General features: G+C 36.5%; 1 protein-coding gene across 5 annotated transcripts in view; it reads right to left on the bottom strand.

Moving 5' to 3' along the window:
* PCLO (piccolo presynaptic cytomatrix protein) overlaps window positions 1-21,853 on the bottom strand; it is a 310,859-nt gene that overhangs the window by 134,476 nt on the left and 154,530 nt on the right. For all 5 annotated transcript variants that reach the window (XM_064487619.1, XM_031454792.2, XM_064487621.1 and 2 more), the window contains exons 4-5: window positions 18,859-19,617; window positions 152-5,234 (exon numbers count right to left, since the gene is read on the bottom strand). In XM_064487619.1, coding sequence (XP_064343689.1) covers window positions 152-5,234; window positions 18,859-19,617 — 5,842 coding nt within the window. The remainder of the gene's footprint in view (window positions 1-151; window positions 5,235-18,858; window positions 19,618-21,853) is intronic.

The following is a 21,853-nucleotide window of genomic DNA, read 5'->3' as shown; positions in this document are numbered from 1 at the left end:
CGCACATGTACTCCAAAATATGTTGCCAAAACATCCAAAGAAAGAGCAAATGTAACAAAACTGGAAAAGGGACCACATTTTCATCTTGAAATGAGATGAGGAACACCATAATGATACTTCAAGGAAAGGTCTGCTGCTACATCATACTGACCTGTAGTCATTCTCCCTGAAGTTAGATCTACTGCTGCATCAGTTCCTCCAGAATAATCAAATGCATTCTTACTTTTATAAAAAAAATGTCCAGCTTCCGCTAAATTAGTGTCAGACATGGAAGGCTTCATTCCCCCAATCCCTCTATAACCATATGGCCCTGATCGATCATACTGATAATGATCATCCCTATAACCAAATCGATCCTCGGGGAGCGTAGTTGCAGGCTGCTGGGTCATGCAGCTCCTTCCAAAAGGTAACTTATAAACCACATCACAGCACACAGCTCTTCTTCCTGCTGTCAGATCAACAGGTTTTTCATCATCTTCTATTATTTTGGTCACCACGTGTGAAGTAGCTTCATCCATGGTCACAACAGTTCTATGAGACTTTGTTGTACTGAGATCCACAACTTCCCCATCAGGGATCCCCTGGGATGCGGTGCTATCAGTCCATCCATTCGTGACCCCAACAGGAGGTGCAGTAACAGGTTTTGTCACAGCTGACGTCACTGCGTGCGCTGAAGTACTTAATGATAAGTTCATTGGTGCTTCCTCCCTAACTGAAGCAAAGGCCTGGCCCCTTGGTATCTTGCATGGGGGCTCAGCATGCTTTGACGTAGTGAGCTGGAGCGGTGCTGTTGTTGCATGTCCTACGCCCACTAGGCTTTCTGTGCCTGTGGTGTAACTTGGACTAGCTGTGCTCGTGACAGCAGTCACTGCCTCGGTGACCAGGGATATTGGCGTCCCTACTGATGAAGTTGCACTGAGATTGATAATAGAGGGTTGGACAGCACTGATCTGTCTCCCATAAATTTCACTTGCTGTGGTCTGCCTTTTCACATCCATCGCAGAAGCAGAAAGATCCATACATTTTTCAGGTGTTTTAATTTCTACTTTGGGTACTGTACGCAAATCAATGGCATCGCCAACAAGTTGCAACTTTGCATTTTCTTGAGGTGGACGTTTCTCTGAATGTAGGTTATCTAGAGCAAGAGGCTCTGGAGGAATTGATACAGAGACACTGCTGAGACCAACACTAGGGACTGCACTTCTGGCTGCCAAAACCTCAGCCTTGGAAACTTCGGCTGGGAGAAACTGTGTAACTAAGGCTGGGGCTGCTTGAAATGAAGATGGTAATGTGACAGGGATAGCAGAAAGTGTCTCCAAAGCTCCTGAGATGTACAGGCTCTGTTGTGAAGGACTTGATATTTCTGCAGCTGTCGCAGGAGGAACTACAGAAAAGACTGGTTCAACAGAAACCAGATCTTTGGGGGGTGATCCCAAGGGCCAACTGGTAATTACTTGACTAATCGAAGAATCTGTTGGAGTCCCAGGTTCAGATGGCAATGTGATAACCACGTAAGTTTCCATGAGGGATTTGGAAAATCTTGGCGAGGATTTGTTAGAGTGAGGGGAAACTGGGGAGGTAGGGGAAGGCAATTTATAATCTGCTGAAGTGACTAGATTTAATGTCATAGTTGAAGTTAAAGGCAGACCTGCTGGTTTGGGGTGTGCATCTGTTGGTTTCTGTGTAGTTGCCAGAGGTTGAGGAACTGCTGGCTTAGGGGCAACTGGAGGTTTGCTTGGCTCAGGTCTGTGTGTAAATACAAGTCCAGTTGGAATCGAAGATGGCTTAGGGGGAACAGGAGGAGGAGCAGTGGTGCATATTCTTGTGGAAGGTAACCCATTACTTCTTGGAACAGCTGTGGTCTCTGCTGTAGTAACAGAATCGACCAGAGGTGCAGTGGTAGTAGTTACAGCCACTGGAGCTGTAACCGCTACCTTTTTTTTAGGATGGATAGTTGGTTTAGGTGAGGTTGGTGGAGGAAGAGGTGGGGGAGGAGGAGGGGGTGGAGGGGGAGGAGGAGGGGGAGGGGGAGGAGGAGGGGGAGGAGGCGGGGCTGATGTGTCCAGAGAAGAACTTCGAAGGAATGGACGAGCTTTAGTTGGAAGAGAGGAAACAGGAGGAGTGCCAGATGGTAACTGAGATGCAGGTTTTGCTTGACCAAAAACCTCTTCAGATACAAAGCATATAGTTGAAACCTTCTCCTTCATTGGAAGGGCTATTGCAGAAGAAGGTGTTTGATCAAACAGAGTTTCAGATAAACTAATTTTTGATAGTTCAGCCTCAGACTCCTTCCTTTTATCTCTGTAAGCATCTAAAACTTCTAGAATAATCCCATTCCCCATTTCCTTCTTGGCTTTCTTCACTGGCTCTTTCCCAGATGTAGACAAGTCAGTGGAAACAATTAGCTCCTCAGGTTTCATTCCTACAGATTCCATGGGAGGAGGTTCCACATCAGGTAAGGAAATCACAACATGATCAGCACTAGCTCTACCATCTGGTATGGCAGTCCGATCTAAAGGTATACTTATATCTTCCGGATAGTCTATAACGCTGCCTGGGAAATACGTTGATGAAGAAATTTCCTCAGAATCTGCAAATTTGGTTACAATGTCCACCGGCTCAGGATAAACTGTGGTTATGCTATCCAGGGTAGTAATGGGTGACGAGCTATCTGTGGTACAAACTGAAGAAACCGATGACGTGAGAGAGGGTGTGTCGGAGGGTGGGACAGATGTAGCACTTTCTGAAGGCTCAGAGTAGGTCAAAATCAGTGACTCATGAGCAATTATCTCTTGAATTTCTCTTGTATAATCAGTGACATATTCATCCTCAATTTCTTCTGCTGAAAAATGTTGGGTTATTTTAACATCTGGGATGGAGAGTGTTGCACTGCTGGTCGAATCTGTGAGGGATGCTCCTGAGAGAACACTTGATGTCAAAGATGCATCAGGCACCCTGTCAAAGTCCAAAGTGGACTCTGTCATATCATCCCTGATGAGGGGCTGGGTTGGACTGGATCCAGGTGTTAACTGCATCTGTTGCCTTTTCATGAGTTCTTCATAGGCGGCATCAGCATCTAATAATTTTTTTTCTTCACTGGTAGAAGTTACCATGCTACCCAGATCCACAATTTCATGGCTTTCCGGGATGATATAAGAGCTCGAAACGATGTCTTCTTGAGGCAAAACCGAATGTAAGCTTTCTAATTCATAAAACTCTTTCTGGAGGTCTGTAATTTTCTGCATGGGATCTTCATAAATCTGTTCTGGAAGTCTTATTTTTTGCTCTCTCCCTCTCTGCTGCATAAATCCATTTTCTTCTTCTTGCCTCGGTAGCAGACTGCCAGCTACTGAACCATTATATGTGTCCTCTACTAAAGATTCATAAATATAATCCTCTATTAACATCCCACCATACAAAGGCTCTTTTTCAAACATTTCATCTTGTTCATCTGCAGCTGGAAAAGCTTTATATTTCTGGGTTTTATGCATCATTTCTTCATACATCTCCTCAGCACTTTTTAACGCCTTTTGGCCACCTTCTATCTGCCTAATAGATTGCTCATCTGTTGGTGAGTATAAAGACACAGCTGTGGGCAATTTATAAACTTTTTGTACTTCTATTATTTTTTCTGGGCTTATTTCAAACCCCTCTGGGTCTGACTCTATGCTTGGTGAATATTCAGAACACGAGGATCGATGGAGTTCCTCCATTTCTGCAGCCTGACGCAACTCTTCTGTTGGAGATGCATCTTCAATGGGGGAGAGATTACTGGGTGGTGTCTTTGGTCTTTCCCGCCTTCTCTGAGCTCGGAGTTCATCTTTGTCTTTCTTGGATTTCTTACTGGAACTCTTCCTTTGCTGCTGTTCTAATTCCCGCTGCTTTTCTTGCTCCTTCAATAATTCTTCTTCCTCTCTCAATTCTTCTTCCTCGGAAGAATCTTCGATTGTAGGTAAAAGAGGGCCATGGGATCTGTGTCGAGCTTTGCGTTGCTGTTTGCTCTCTCCTTTTTTGTGACTCGGGCTACTGTCACTGTCCTCATCAAGTGACGAGACTGATGTCGGGGAGGTGCCAGGAGTGAAGCTGGAAGCGTGAAGACTAGAAGATCCTTCACCCCTTGACCGATCTTCTGGAGAGTCTGTCAGGCTTTCCATTTCTAACTCTGGCTCTTCGTCAAAATACAAAGCCGTTTTTTTCTGAGACGACTCTGCAGAATATTTATCTGCTAACGTACTGTTGAGTTCAATGGTTTTGAATCGACGTAGCCCCCCTCCTCCAGCTATTACAAGCTCTTCACTCTCCTGACTTTTAGTTTCTCTGTATTTAAGTTCAGGACTTTCATCAAATGTCTCATCGTCTTCATCGTGCCATGAATGGCGTCTGCCGGCATCTTCATCAAAGCTCGCACTACTTTTTCGAGTCAATCGCCTGTGTTTCCCTGCTGTTACTTTCCCCTTTCCTTTTGTTTCTTCCTTCTTCTGGCTCTCCATACTACCATTAATCTCTTTGAGCTGATTCCTAATGAACTCATCATCTTCGGAACCTGAAGCATCTTCATCCGCACTCATTTCTAGGATCTGCTTTCGAATAAAGTCCTCCTCTTCACCTGATCCTTGACTATCTTCCTGTTTATATTCATCACTGCTTGATGAGCCAACACTGGTTCTCCGTTTTCTTTGTGGAACAGGGGAGTTTTCACTTTCGCTACTGTCTTCAATTGAATCATAAGGCTGCCTTCTTGGAGCCAACTCATCAACAAATTCAGACTTCTCCTCGTGGTCTTTTCTGGAAGGAATGTCTTGCTGGCTCTCTTTTTTAAAAATCTCTTTTTCTTCTTGACTCTCTTTCAGCTCTTCCTCTGAAATTGTAGATTCCAATGTTTCAGCTAAAGTCGGAGTTTTCAGTTGGTCCTTAGGCTGCTCAGGAGAAACTTCAAGGGGCTGGGTTCTCTTCTCTGACTTTTCTTCAACAAGTGTACTTGCCTGAGCTTCCAAAATGGATAGGACTGTACTTTCCAACTTAGCCAAATCTGAGGGGCTGGAAGGGCTGCTTTCTTGTGAAAAGGAGTCCTTTTTGAGCCCCTTGAGCAAATCCTTTTCATCACTTGGAATAAGACTTGGAATTTCACCAAGTGAACTTGATATTCCATCAGAAGAATAACCTGTGTCACTCAGACCTTGTGGGCTTTTCGGCTGCTGAGAACCTGAAGCATCTGATTTGTCATCTTCCTTTTCCTAGCAGGGAGGAAAAGATACAGGAAAACTTAACACGGTTAAACTAGTGACATGGCCTCTCCATCACTCCCAAATAACTATTAAGAACTGAGCAATAATTATGGATTTTTTTCAACTATATAACATTAAAAAATATATATATATATATGAATGGGCACAAAAAATAAAAATAGTAGATACATACTGATTAAGGTTAGTTTCCATTTAAGTTTAATTAAATGCCAATTCTCAATGACAAATGATTTTATTTCATTAGTGTTGTAACCTTTTACATTTCAATACCATTTTCCTTCAAAACACAATAATCTTTCTCAGCACCTTTACTGTGGGAAAGAGTTCAAATGGTCAAAGAAAAATTTCAGTAAGCATCCATTAACATAATGAATACTTTTGCATTATGAGGACAGGCAAAGTACTTTGCCTACAAGTTGTATGAGATGTTGAAAAATTTACTCAGCAGAAATAAGCAGGTAACATAGCCATAATGATGTTCATCTCACCTATCGTAAAAAAAAATTTTTTGAGAGAGATTCAAACAAAGTATTGCCTTTTAAAGACATTTTGAAAGATGTAAAACACTATATTTTACTTGGTATAGTTGTTAATATTATTATTCTATATCACTTGAAATGAATGTTTAGAAATCATTAAAATTTGAAATTCAAAGCTATGCAATAATTGGTTTGACTCAATGCTTTAGCCAAAGAGAAAAACCCAGACACTATTTCTGTAGAATTGTTAAGTCCTATTTACCTTCAGCATCCCATCCCAAAGGTATTTAATAAATATTACCTATAAATGTCTTTAGATGTGAAAATACATAAAATTTTACCTTCACACTATTTCAAAGGCAGTTATGTTCAACCAACACAATAACTAACTTGTGAATGGGCACATGGGCTTTCCAGGGAGCTGGGATACTTAATAGACAAATCAGTCTCAAATAACTGCTTTTCCTTAGGCTGTGATGAGGCCACACCAGCAGTTTGAGTCAAGAATCAGAGAGGTCTTAAATGAAAATATTAAACAAGACTTTTTGCATAAATCCAATTTAAAAATACCTATGAGCAAAATTAAACCCAACTGATCCAATTAGTTTCCATGTTTTGAGAGCATCAAAATAACCCCACAGCCCTGTGGAATGGAGATCAGACAAGGAGTTGCAGGAGGACATTCTCTGTCTGGTCCTGCCTACAAGGCCACCTGTATTCCACTAAGTTGGTATCTTGAACTAACCATCTCGATGTTTTCAGGGGGTACATGGGCATGGGTTCCTCCCACCTATCTATAGCCCAGACAAACAGATACCAGGTTGGACAACAAACCAAAGCCATGCAAAAACCTCTTTGTTTCCTCCTCCCTGCCTTCGTTTCTTCTCTCCTTTCTTCTTTCTTTCATTTTCTTTTCCTCTTCCCCATCCCCCAGTCCTCTTACATCTCCCCTCCTTCTTTGAGCTACAGAGTTCTCAAATATACAAGTTGTTGGTTTGGTACTCATTTTACATTCATTTTCATCTCAATATCTGTCTTTATTATGTATGGTTAAAGATGCATCTTGTGCAAATTATAAGGTAAAATGCTTTTGCTGAACATGGCAAATCGAAAAGATCGTCTGATACATTCTTAGCAACTTTAATGCAAAAAGCAATGCCTGCTCTTCGGTTTACGAAGAATTAACTTCCCTGGACCGTTTCAGATGTCTTTCCAGGAAAGGATTACCTCTCTGACTATAGCAGTTGGGCTGACAAGCACCCAACTAACTGGTTCATTTCCCTGAAGAGCCACACACTGAAGAGCTAACCACAGGTGAAACACTGTTCTAATAAAATCTTTCTGGATGGTCACCATACTTCCATCTCCTCAAATCCCACACCATACCGGAGCACATTTTTTTTGAGTCAAGTACGCTTTTTACATCTTCCCTTGTCTGCCTTCCCACCCTTTGCTAAATCACAGTAAACACCATCAACATAGGGTGATTATATATATAATATATATAATCATTATATATAACAATTCACTGAGGATAATAAAAGATAAATTATAATACTATACTGCAGATTCTGAAGGTTCCACTGACATTTTACAAAAATAGGATTAGGATCAGACATACATAATGTAACAAAGGAAATTAAGATACATTAGACAGAAGATTCAGACACATAAATATCAAAATCTCTACCCTGTAATCCCCTTGGGTGCCTTTCTCCATGTGCTTGGGCTTTCCTTCTTTCCTCAGTGCTACGTTCTGCCCACTTCTCCCTCCTGCCTCTTTCTTCCCGGTCTCTTTCCTCCTCTATAGATTCCATCATCATCTACCTATGGTGATGCTGTGATAAGTTTTCACTCTAAGTGACCTCCCCTCCATATTCTAAGGTGGTGACAGTCTGCAAAGATTTTGTTCTACAGGTATGTGGGTCTAAGATAACGTATCTGGAGTGGTTAATAAAGAAATCAAGTTAGGTGACCAAAGGGCATTTGGCTAAACTGTTCAGAAGGAATAACTGGTCACGAACTTACTGTACCAAGATATACTAGAAAAATTCATGATGTCAGTTCTTCTCATACTAATCAGGTATAAACTCCCCTGACAGAGGTGCGTGACTTTCTGATTCTTTATTACTTGTTAAACTATTGGGTCATACACCAACCAGTCCCTCTGCCCCTTTAATTTAAGGTACCTAGGCATTCCTCTTTTACCCTGCTGCTGTTAAAAAAAAAAAAAAAAAAAAAGAAAGAAAGAAAAAAAAGTTCTTCCTACATGGAGATCAGAATACTGAGGTGCTTGTCTGTCCATCCATTTTTCCTTTCTGTAGCTAGCTGCTCTCCTTTGTGAGATACTTGGGTGAAAGTTCTAATGCAATTTGTATTCATGCAGGTTAACTAGTCTATTATAGATTTAACACCACAAACCCTTCCTTTATGAGTATTTCTTAACAAAGGAATAATCTGATCAACCAAGAAAGAGTAGCTAGAACTGAGAAGGATGTAAAACAGTGTGTAAGTTGAGTCTGGTTTTCTCTGATTATTCAAACTTCAAATGCATCTCTGAAGTGCCGTAATTCTAGAGGAAAAGGATCAAAGGATTCATGTGAGGGAGGCTTCTTTCAAATTTCTAACTCCCTAGATTGGGAGTTTTCTCTCAGTTGCTTCAAAATGGGAGTTTTGAAGATTGGGAGTTTTCTCTCAGTTGCTTCAAAAATGTGTGGTTGTTTGCTTATTTTTGAGACGAACATTAAGCTTTCAGTAACATTAAGATTTAATAAAATGAATAGATTCAAATGGTTCTTTCTAAATTACATGCAGATATTACATATATAACACATGTATACACATGTGTTTAAATACCACTGACTTTTCTTATTTATGCATTCTTTTCATCACTTGAATAGACAGGAGTTAGAATTAATTATTCACTTCATTTTTGACCTGTGATATAAATAGAAATCTGGAATGACCTCTAAAATTATTACATAAGAATAAAATTTCAGGTAGAGACCCTCTGCATGAGAATTTTGTCATCTTAGATGAAGGCAGAGAGTGGGACAAGTCATCATTTAAACGTTCTTTTCTTTTAAAATAGCCATTTATTTTTCAGTTCCCTGAGGAACACATTTTCCCTGTTTTTCTAAGCACATTTAGCATTAGGCTCTTCTTACACTGACTTTTATATTTTGTATATATTACATTCTTTCCCATGTACAGAATTATGGTACTCGAGCCTTTATAGTCTGTGTATATGAAACAAATATTCAAAAATTTCAGATACTCAGATTCATATTTTTTTCACTTATTAAGCAAAAACAGTACAGAAATCTTTTCCTTCCAATATTCCAGTGCCACTTATTGAGCTGGAGATAGATCAGAGAGAGGCAGTGATGAATTGAGACCCACCTGAAACTCTTCCCATGGTGTCACATCCTGAGGCCTCTCTAATGGTGGAGAACATACCAAGACACCTTACTACCAAACTAAATTCTGCCCCTTCCATGTTGCAGGTAAATGGGAGGTTTTTAAAATGTCACTGGAGCTATGAACTGAATTCTTGACTAAATATAAGACTGTACAAAGAAAGAACATAGTAAGTTTTTGCTTAATGTTCCCCAAGTCACTTACTTTAATGGGCCAAAGTAAAACAATAAATGATAATCTTTAATCATTTATACATGTTTGGGTCAAAACAGATTGCTGATCTGAGTGTTTCAAACACTCTAAACAAAATTAGGTCCACAAATTCACTGGTCATGAAGAGAAAAAAGGATAGTCCCACACACACAGGAATCCTTTTCATTGCAGAAAATCTCACCATTTTCCATCTATGTGATTATGCTGCCTATACAGTGGCTACATATAAACTGAATACTAACCCCTGGGTCATTTTAACCAAAAATAAAAGTTATGCTAAAAGAAAGTTTATTCTAAAGGAGTTTCTAATTTTGTTTTTTATCAAGAGAGCTATAACATTTCAATGTAATATATCAAACACAGACAAGCAGTACTCTATTTAAATATGTAAGTAAAAAGAGAGAATTCGGGAGCAACATGCAATTTAAAAATATTAAACCAAAAAAAGTAACGAAGAATGTATCTTTCAGATTATTATATTTCAGGATAAATTTTAATTCCATTTGACAAACACTTGGAAGACAGGAATGAATGGACAGACCAAATGCTGTGGCAATAAAGAAACATAAACAATATGTATAACAGTATGAATGACACAAATGACAAATGAATAAATAAATAAAATAACAAACATACAAACAAAGTGAAAAATTACACAAAGTGTTTGGAATTTTAGTGGGAGCTGCTAGGGGAGATAGAGAATTATAATACTGGCAAGGCAGTGTGCCAATGGTGTCACGGGAGAAGTACTATGTGTAGTGTGCAGGAGCCCAGCCTTCACAGTCAGAACTGGACTATGACCTTAGCCTTGCTAAGCCATGTGATCTTGGGCACAACAAATTTAGTTTCCTCCTCTCTAAAACATATATAATATATACCTCTTCAAGAGTTGTGTGGATTAAATCATAGAGGACTTAAAACGATGCCCAGAATATAAGAAGAACTAAATTAAGAGTATTATTTTAATTTCACACAAAAATTAACTTTAATCAATCTAGGGGGTCCAGCAGGAGAAGTGACTGCCACTAGGGAGAAGAGATCCAGATGGGAGTTCTCTGATAGGGCTGATGGAAGGGTGCAGCACCAGTGCACAGAGAGGAACTGTGTGCAGGTTCCGGCGGGAGAGAGCACAAGCTACTTTGGGGAATTATGCAAAAGCATATCCGGCTGGTTTTTGACTTCTCACTCGTGGGGAAAACTAGGTTGCTTGAAAGTTATACTGGAACTACAGTCCACAGGGCTGAGAAAGCCAAGCTAGCTATTTAGACAGAAGTCTCAATCACAGGGTGCAGAAACCTGGGCAGGTATGTAAAATGATCTAATGGACTGCAAGAAATAAATATTATGCTTTTTACTGAATTTTCAAACCCCCAAAGAGAAATTACATTTTACCAATATTTAATGAACAGACTGACACCAGGATTCTTTTACTGCCTATGTCAACTGGTCAGATGTCCTACAAAGAATCCTGGGAGAAAACTGGGAGTTATGCTGTCAGAATTCAGAGCAAGGCATTAACTTCATTTGCTCACCTTTATAATGAAGCTTATCATTCAGGTGTGACTTCTATTACCTAGTTTCAACCAAACCAACGTTCCTATAATAGGTAAGTAGTAGACAAAATATCTCGCAAAAAATCATGTGTTAAAGATAACAGTAATAATGTAAGACACACAAACACATTACTAAAGACGCTGACATGTTTCATATTGTTACGTGCTCTTCATCAGCAATATTACAAGGTAAAAACAATGATGACCAAGCTTAAATCAGATCTGACACAAAGCTAGCCAAAATTATTTGAAATTACCAGGATAAGTATTTGATATCTATATTTGCATATGTTACTGCTAATAACAAATTTTGCCTAAACATATAACATAACTAGGATATTTATAGCAAGTGACAGTGACATTACCATAAACTTCTGTAATTTTTTGCAAATAAATATTCCAATACTTTACAAATTTTCAATAAATTGAAATAGACTCTTAAAATTTTCTGCTAAGTTTTCTTATTCAATAGTAAAAGACAAATAAGTCACATAACATTTGAGGAAACTTGATTTTTCTGCCATGTAAATATGGCTAAAGTAATAGGTAGAAAATAATATAGTGACAAATCAAACTGCATTTCTTTATCAGCAAACATTGTTGGAAGGAAGAAAGAAAGAAATGTGGAGGGTTTGGAGGAAGTCTTTAGAACAAAGTAAGCAGCAAAAGGTTAGGTAATAATAAAATCAAAGTGCAAATATTCCTAATATGCTTAGTTTGTAAGATTCATAATTTCTGTGTCAATTAATAAAATACTCAAAGGATTAGTACCATGAGCCATCAAGTGGCTCAATATTGAGGGACTTCTTGAAAAAGGTGTGTATATATATAGTTTTTTTAATGAAAAAATGTGTATTAAATCCTGAGGAGCGAGATTCTTTTTGATTGGAATTATTTTTTAAAAAAGGATACAGTTACAGAGAGAGCAGTGTATGTGAAATTCATTCATTGCATCCGTTACAAGTAAGCCACTAGTGGACAGAGTACCTCAGGATTTTACAGATGTGGTACATGTTATATACTAATGAGACATTTTTACTTTGAAGACTATCTTTAATATTTTGTACTGAGATAGAGAATAACTATGAATTTATTTTAGCCACAAAGGTTTGCTGATTATCTCATGGGAAATTAATTTAAGAAGCTATAACTGTGAAATTTTAATTCTTTTTTAACAAAAGTATAAGAACCCCAAAGTTGTTGAACTTTTTGGTGATAACAAGTGGTTATTAGTAATATACTACTTGCTATATATTTAGGAAGAAAGTAAACTCTGGTTATCAGCAATATATTACCTAGCAAGTATTTAGGAAAAAACAAGTGCTAGTGTCTCTTCAAGAGAATTATGATGGGTGGCTGGCAGCCAAGAAGGCAGAAGAGAAGGAGCTGCTCCAACCAAAAGACACAGACTGGCTGAATGGATACAAAAACAAGACCTGCATAATATTTGATGCCTAAAGGAGACTCATTTCAGATCTAGAGACACATACAGACTGAAAAGGAGGGAATGGAAGAAGGTATTCCACTCAAATGAAAAATCAAAAGGAAGCCAGGCAGCAATATTTGGACAAAATAGACTTTTAAAATAAAGACTATTACAAGACACAAAGAAGGACACTACATAATAATCAAGGGATCAATCCAAGGAGAAGGCAAAACAATTGTAAACATATGCACTACCAAAATAGAAGCACCTCAATATATAAGGCAAGTGTTAACAGACATACAGGGAGAAACTGACAGTAATATAATAATAGTGGGGAAGTTTAACACCTCACTTATGTCAATGAACACATCATTCAGACAGATAAACACTAAGGAAACACAGACCTTAAATGACAAATTAGAACAGATGGACTTATTTGATATTTATAGAGCATTCCATTGGAAAGCAGCAGAATACACAATCTTTTCAAGTGCACATGGAACATTCTTCAGGAAAGATCACATGCTGGGCAACAAAGTAAAGCTCAGTAAATTTAAGAAAACTGAAATCACATCAAGCATCTTTTCTGACCACAATGCTATGAGATTAAATATCAATTACAAGGAAAAAAAGACAAAAAGCACAAACATGTGGAGACTAAATAATATGCTACTAAACAACCAATGGATCACTGAAGAAATCAAAGAAGAAATAAAAAAAAATACCTAGAGACAAATCAAAACAAAAATACATCAATCCAAAACCCATGGGAAAAAGTTCTAAGAGGCAAATTTATAGCAATAAAAGCTTACCCAGGAAAACAAGAAAAATCTCAAATAGACAACCTAAACTTACACCTAAAGCAATCAGAGAAAGAACAAACAAAACCTAAAGTTAGTAGAAGGCAGGAATCATAAAGATTAGAGCAGGAATTAATGAAATAGAGACTAAAAAACCAGAAAAGATTAATGAAACTAAGAGATGGTTCCTTGAAACATAAACAAAATTGATAAATCTTTAGCCAGACTTATCAAGAAAAAAAGAGACATAGCTCAAATCAATAAACTCAGACATGAAAAAGGAGAAGTTGCAAAAAAACACCACAGAAATAAAAACGATCATAAAAGTGTACTATGAGCAAATATACACCAATAAAATGGATAACCTAGGAGAAATGGACTCTTAGAAAGGTACAATCCAAGACTAAACCAGGAAGAAATAGAAAATATGAACAGAAGAACTACCAGTGCTGAAACTGAATCAGTAATTTAAAATCTCTAAAAAAACTAAACTCTGGGATGAGATGGCTTCACAGGTGAATTCTACCAAACATTTATACCTATCCTTCCGAAACTACTCCAAAAGACTACAGAGGAAGGAACACTTCCAAACTCATTCTATGAGGCCACCATCACTCTAATACCAAAACCAGACAAAGATATCGCCAAAAAAGAGAATTACACACCAATATCACTAATGAACACATATGCAAAAATCCACAACAAAATACTAGCAAACCGACTCCAGTAATACATTAAAAGGATCATACACCATGATCAAGTGGGATTTACCCAAGGGATGCATGGAGTTTTCAATATCTGCAAATCAATCAATGTGACACACTACATTAACAAACTGAAGAATAAAAACCATATGATCATCTCAATAGACACAGAAAAACCTTTTGATAAAGTTCAACATCAATTATGATACAAACTCTCCAGAAAGTGGGCATAGAGGGAACACACTTCAAATATAATGAAGGCCATATATGACAAACACACAGCTACATTATTCTTAATGTTGAAAAGCTGAAAGCACTTCAGAAAGAAGACAAGAATGCCCACTCTAGCCACTTTTATTCAACACAGTTTTGAGACTTTTAGCCACAGCAATCAGAGAAGAAAACGAAATAAAAGGAATCCAAGTTGAAAAAGAAGTAAAACTGTCATTGTTTACAGACGACATGATACTACACATAGAAAATCCTAAAGACACTACCAGAAAACTACTAGGGCTCATCAGTGAAACTGGTAAATTTATAGGATACAAAATTAATATGCAGAAATATGTTATTTTTCTATTCAGTAACAACAAAATACGAGAAAAAGTAATTAAGGAAAAAAATCCCATTTCCCATCTCATCAAAAAGTATAAAATACCTAGGAATAAACCTACCCAAGGAAGCAAAAGACTGGTACTCCCAAGAATATAAGATGCTGATAATAGAAATTAAAGATGAGACAAACAAATGGAAAGATATACCATGTTCTTGGATTAAAAGAATCAATATTGTTAAAATGGCCATATTACCTGAGGCAATACACTGATTCAATGCAATCCCTATCAAATTACCAATGGCATTTTTCACAGAACTGGAACAAAAAAAATTGTTTTAATTTGTATGGAAAAACAAAAGACCCTGAATAGCCAAAACAAACTTAAGCAAGAATGGAGCTGGAGGAATCATACACCCTGACTTGAGACTATACTACAAAGCTATAGTAATCAAAACAGTATGGTACATAGATCATTGGAACAGGACAGAAATTCCAGAAATAAACCCACACACTTATGGTCACTTAATCTATGATAAGGAGGCAAGAATACACAATGGAGAAAAGATCATGTCTTCAATAAGTGGTGCTGGGAAAACTGGACAGCTATATGTAAAAAAAAGAAATTAGAACATTCTCTAATACCATATACAAAAACAAACTCAAAATGGATTAAAGACCTAAATGTAAGACTGGATACTATAAAACTCCTTGAGGAAAACACAGGCAGAACACTCCGCAATAAATCGCAGCTATATGTTTTTTGAACCGTCTCCTAGAGTAATGAAAATAAAAGCAAAAATAAACAAATGGGATCTAATTAAATTTAAAAGGTTCTTCACAGAAAAGGACACCATCAACAAAATTAAAGGACAACCTACTGAATGACAGAAAATATTTGCAAATGATGTGACTGACAAGGGATTAATTTCCAAAATATACAAATAGCTCACATAACTTAATTTCAAAAAAACAAAAAACAAGAAAACAAAAGAACTCAATCAAAAAATGGGATGAAGATGTTAACAGACATTTGTCCAAAGAAGACATATAGATTGCTAACAGGTCCATGAAAAGATGCTCAATATTGCTAATTATTAGAGAAATGCAAATCACAACAACAATGCGGTATTACCTCATACCAGTCAGAATGGCCATCACTAAAAAGTCGACAGATAATAAATGCTGGAGATGATGTGGAAAAAAAGGAACTCCCCTACACTGCTGGTGGGAATGCTAATTGGTTCTGCCACTATGAAGAACAGTATGAAGTTTCCTTAGAAAAATTAAAAATAGAGTTACCATATGATCCAGCAATCCCACTCCTGGGCATATATTCAGAAAAAAACTCTACTTCAAAAAGATACATGCACTCCAAGGTTCACAGAAGTACTATTTATAATAGTCAAGACATGGAAGCAACCTAAATGCCCACAGACAGATGAATGGATAAAGAAGATGTGGTATATATACACAATGGAATATCACTCAGCCATAAAAAGAATGAAATAATGCCATTTGCAACAATATGGGTGGACCTAAAGATTATCATACTGAGTGAAATAAGTCAGATAAAGACAAATATCATATGATATCATTTATATGTGGAATAAAATAAAATGACACAAATGAACTTATTTACAAAACAGAAACAGACTCACAGACATAGAAAGCAAACCTATGGTTACCAAAGGGGAAAGGAGGCTGTAGAGGGATAAATTAGGAGTTTGGGATTAACATATATAACCACTATATATCAAACAGATAAACAACAAGGACCTACTATATAGCACAGGGATAATAACCCATAATGGAAACAAAATTGAAAAAGAATACATATCTGTATCTATATCTATATACCTGAATCAGAATCACTTTGCTGTATATCTGAAACTAACACAACATTGTAAATCAACTATACTTTGATTAAAAAATTTTAAATTAAAGAACAAAATTTAAAAATTTTGATAAGGAAACAGTCCTTTGAAGACAGAGAACTACAAATCATCATGTGATTATGCTACACAAAATGACGCAGCATTTTTAAAAACTGCCATATCTGCCTTTTCAAATAAACTTTAAAAAGTGTATTTTAATCTCTTAACAGGCTGTCCAGACAAAGAACACCAGTGGGTTTTAGGATCATTTGTTAAACAAAAGTATATTTAAAACTATCACATTTTGTCATAATTAGCAAGAACAAATGATTGATATAAAGTTAGATTAACATTTATTTGTGGAACCTCCACAACATAAAAAAAATAGTTTTCAGTCTCAAAGTTAGACAACAGGTAGTGAGATCTGACAAGTAAAACCTTCGATACACTTCTATTTCCAGCATATCCTGTAGATTATCTTTTTTGTTATGGAGTCATTAAAACTAAATGTCAAAATATCAAACTGAATTAGGAGTTAAATTTCAAAAAATTCTATTATAAATTTCAAATCAAGATTTTAAACACTGAAGCACAGTCAACCAATGCTCTCTTGAAAATGCTATTATTAATCATATTTTGCTGTGATCAAATGTATCTATACTTAAATAAATATAGTAAAAAATGATTTTAGCTTATTTCACAAACTTCTATTTCTGAATATTTTATATTGCAAATAATGTTAGCAACAGCACATAGATTTAATTTACAGCTAAATAAGTATGTACATATCGAGGTTGTTCAATAAAAGAAAATGTAGTAACAAAAGGAAATGATAAAAAGTGACAAATTTGTAAAATAAAGTAAAAAGTAGTGCATTAACCAAATATGTGGATACTTCTTGTTTAGATTATATTTAATAGATAATAGAGAATCATTAGAAATATCTGAGTGGCAGAGTTAAATTATCTGAATCTTGGAAAATAATTATCTGATAATTATACTGGAAAAGGGAAAAAGAGAAGGCACAATGACTAGTAATTAGATTATTTACATTACCGGTAAAAGGTAACGAAGGCCATAAGAAGGATACTGTCCTTAGGAATAGGAGCTAACAGACAAGAGTGTGATGTGGAGAGCCCAGGGTATCCTCAGATTACTCAGAAGGTTAGTGACTGGGAGACCAGAGACATGAAGAATGATGATGCCATTGTTAGAAACAGAAAGTCAGAATAAGAAACTGCTTCCATAGAAAGTGGGTAAGATTTGAACACTCTGAGTTCCAGTTTGCAGTGAGGCTTTGAAGTGAAATGATCTACTCGGTTTTTGGAAACGCAGGTCTAACACTCAAAAGGGGCAGAAGGTGCACAAGTGGATTTAGGAATCGTTCATGTGGCTCCCCTAAGAGAAAAGAAGACAGAGTTCAAAGAAAGACAACATCATATGGTGACTTGAAAAGAAAAAGCAATGGAGATAGCCAAAGTAGAACTATTAGTGGGTGATCAGAAAGACAAAAAGAAAACAAAAAGGGAAGGTTCATGAAAGCCAAGGACAGTTTCACAGAGGGAGAAGTGGTTATGCAAAGCGGTTAGCTAGGTGGTGGTAGCTAGATCCAGCCATAAAAATAGAGAATACATGGGCACCTGCTTAGGAAACTTGAGGATTTATTTAATGAGTGATGCATCACGCACTAAAGATGAGTTAGTAACCATGTAGTTAAACTATAAACAAAGTGATCCAGGGTTGGGATGGACTGTAGGTATTAATTAGAGTTCTAATATTAAGTTTAATTCCAATAAATCATTTCATTAAATTAGATCATTTCATTAAATTAAAATTATTCAACCAGATACTATAAGATCTCTCATAGCTCTAAAAAGACTTCAGAATTCCTCTAAAGTTGATACCATTGCTTGCAAAAGTATCAGTTGAGCTATTAAGATATCTTAAAAGTTTCCACTAAAGAAAAGAATATATATAATTCCAGATTATGCTTAATTATAAATAACCCTTCAATATTAAACATACTGAATAAAATTCTGAACAAAATATATTGATTTTCATGCTAAATACTAAAATAAACTTTTTAAAAATGACCTTTCTCTTGAATTTTAGCTATGTCTTCTTTTTTAACCACAGTCATGCTGTGGTTGACCGCACCCTAAAAAGGCTTTAAGTGAGAAGAAACCCGTTGAGTCTTGCATAATCAACTGGCTAAGTAAACAAATTTAAAGACACATTATTTTATGTTAAAGGGGATACTGAGTCTATGTTCACAGTGCAAAGAAACAGCAATAATCTAAAATTATATGAAATCTTCTTTATCATTCCACAGATTTTTATAAATTATTTGACAGGCATTAAAGCTAGAAAAATAAATTTTATATCTGTACTTTATTTAAATTAGATTAACCTGTCAGGAAGCCAAAGTTCTTCATTTTAGCAAACAATGGTTACACTTTTCTGAAAATGCCATTAATTGAAGGCTTTCACTTACATTATGAGCATTAAGCACTCTGTGTACTTAGGTAGACATCAGTCAATGACATGTATAAGACTGTGCAAAGTTGGGAAAGAAAACATAACTTACTGTTTTTTCCTTCCCAGTTTCCACCTGATCAGGCTTTGCTGTGCATGCTGCCTGTGGCTGTTCTTTTAATTTTTGAGTCATTCCAACATCTTCCTTAGGCAAACTCTGAGGCATGCCAGACGGTAAATCTTCCATCTTGATCTGTGGTTGTTTCTTTTCTTGCACCACCTCCAGAGCCACTCTGCCTTCAGGTTTTTTTTCAGAAATTTGTGCTCGAGTTTTAAGCAGGCCTTGTTTCTGTTCCTCTTCTAGAGCTGATGTTTTTGCTCCTGGGGGTAACTTTTTGTCTTCAAGAGCTGGCTTTTTATCTTTAGGAGCTGGCTTTTTTTCTTCAAGAGCTGGCTTCTTCTCTTCAAGAGGTGACTTTTTGTCTTCTGGAAGAGGCTTTTTGTCTTCTGGAAGAGGCTTTTTATCTTCAGGAGGTAGCTTTTTGTCTTGAGGGGCTAAAATTTTGTCTTTCTCTAGTTTACTCTCTTCTTGGATTTGATCTGTGGTTTCCTTAGGGAGAGTTTTTTCAACTGAAGGTGTTTCCTTTACTTTTTCTGGAATGATCTTTTCAGCCTCTGTTTTTAATTCTTGTTCCTTCTTTTTCACTTTTACTTGGGTGGGCACTGCTGTTTTCTGAGACGGTTGTTCTGTAGGGACAGGCATAGGGGAGGCTTTTGGTCCTGACTGTGTAGGTGGCATTTTGCCCATGTCTCCAAGCTGCCCTGACATTGCTCTCTGGGTCTGGCAATTTAAACAAAGCCATTCTTGAATCTGCAAATAAAACAGAAATAAAAAGATTAACTATATTATAATATATCTGTTTTTGGTACATTTACCAAGGTTAACACTTGGCAATTTCTAGCTGTTTTTTGTATATAGAGAAGGTGGGTCTTTGTTTTCTGGATTAATGAAACAGTGACTTTCAAAGAAGATTGAAAAAAGACTATTTGAAATCTAAAAATAGGAAGAATCCTTAGACATTAGCAATTAATTCATCTCATTACAGAGAAAAGAAAAGAATGCACTAAAGATACACCCAGGGGAATATCCATCTTTCAGTTAAAAAAAATTGCATTTGTTCCAAATAGAACTATTTTCAAGTCCGGTGCTTTCAAAATTAGTGTTTCTGTCATACATTTATTAAAAAAATACTTAATTTCACAGTAATCTTTTAACAATTAATCTTAAGGGTTTTTTTTTTTTTTTTAGGGCTTAGATATGCAAATTCTAGGAACTACACCAAAACAATTTTATCAGGACCCTGGGATAGGAGAAGGAGGATCTCTCTTTTAAATAAACAGCTAGTGGGGAGGGTGGGTATATCTCAGTGGTAGAGTGTGTGCTTAGCATGCACAAGGTCATGGGTTCAATCCCCAGTGCTGCCACTAAAAAAAAAAATTAATTAATTAAAAATACATAAATAAGCCTAATTACCTACCCCACAAAACAAACAAATAAACAAAAATAAGTAAACTGCTGGTCAATTCTTCTGCAAATGAAAGTCTGAGAACTACTGTCTTATAACACATATAAATGATCACATGGGAGACAGATTGTTAGGCTAGTAATATTGCAGAAATCCCCCCTTACTGATGATGTATGCTGTGCTCTTTCTTACATTATACCTATTATAAGACATAAAGGTGAAAGATATAGCTTCTAATTGTTACCATTTAATGAGATCTTTTCTCTGAAGAGCACAGTTGGAGAGTCATGCAAATAATATTGCATTCCTATGTTGTATTGTCTTCTGACAAGTTTAATTTCAAATTGCTTTTCCCTTTGGATCACTCTTTCCAGTCACATAACTTTAATCATTAAGAGACAAAAATCACTTATTGTTCTAGAATATTATTAGGGATCTAAGATTCATTTCTTACTTCATCTTTCAATTTCTTTAAAGACAAAAAAAATGCTGCTTAATAATAATGACTATTTTGCAATCTGTAAGCTGTTGTAATTCTTACTTGATGATCCAAAAGAGTAAAGACTGAAGTCAGTTATTTAACTTCGGTGAAAGGCTGTCTATAAAATACTAGTGTGTATTATGGGCTCATTTGCTTTTGGTGTTATGATCACCTAATACCAATTCTCTTCTTAAACTCATGTCTAAGTAGCTCTAAAGTGAACTGCAACTTCTCCATATAGCAACTTTATAAAGTCTCAGGAAAGAAACTGACTTGATCCCTTATGTCAGATTCTAAAAGCTCCAGCCCTTGTGTTGAATAGTCCCTAGAGGAAGTACGTCCATAACACCTACAGAAATCAATCTTCATCTGTGCTGTGGTTTTAGAAACCATTACTTAGTGGGAGCCACATCTCAGAATATTTTCATTCAGAGACTGACATTTTAAAAAACAAAACCAGACACAAATAGCTGTGTCACTGTGCTGTTTTGTCACATGGATGGATGGATTCTAAAAACCAAATGCAGGTGTGTGCTAAGCATTCTTGTCAGGACATGTCCTAATGCAAGTAAGTTAGAAAGTTTTTAATATACCAGAAATAAAGGTTTCACCTCACTGGAAATTCTTGTCAATTACAAACATGTGATTATTTTATCTCAGCTTCAGGCACAAACTATTCTTACAAAGTTGTCATTTCTTGCTACTTATGGCATATGATACCACAATGGTACACAGCTCTAGCTAAAAGGAAAATGTGTTAAGAAAATACACGTAGTGACTATTTCAAGGTAGCATATTTATTATTTTCATATATTTGAAAATTTAGGTAAGTGGATAAAAGGTATAATCTATTTAATCTATTATGTCACTTTATTTTCCTGATTTAAAAATCAGGTTTGATACACCTACAAGCAGTACCACTCACTACTGGTCTACAAGGCAAAGAGAAGGTAATAGTGTCAATGTAAGAGAAAAAGGACCTTATCCTGAGAGCCTCAATGTCTAGTTCAAATTCGAGCGTGGCTTAAAGCCTCATCCTGATTCAGTTATTTTTAACATGCAATTATTTTTAACATGATGCTGCTATACTTGGTCTGTTG

Source organism: Camelus dromedarius, chromosome 7 (genome assembly GCF_036321535.1).
Source record: "Camelus dromedarius isolate mCamDro1 chromosome 7, mCamDro1.pat, whole genome shotgun sequence".
NCBI classification, from domain to species: Eukaryota; Metazoa; Chordata; class Mammalia; order Artiodactyla; family Camelidae; genus Camelus; species Camelus dromedarius.
This window is presented reverse-complemented; position numbering and strand designations above follow the sequence as displayed.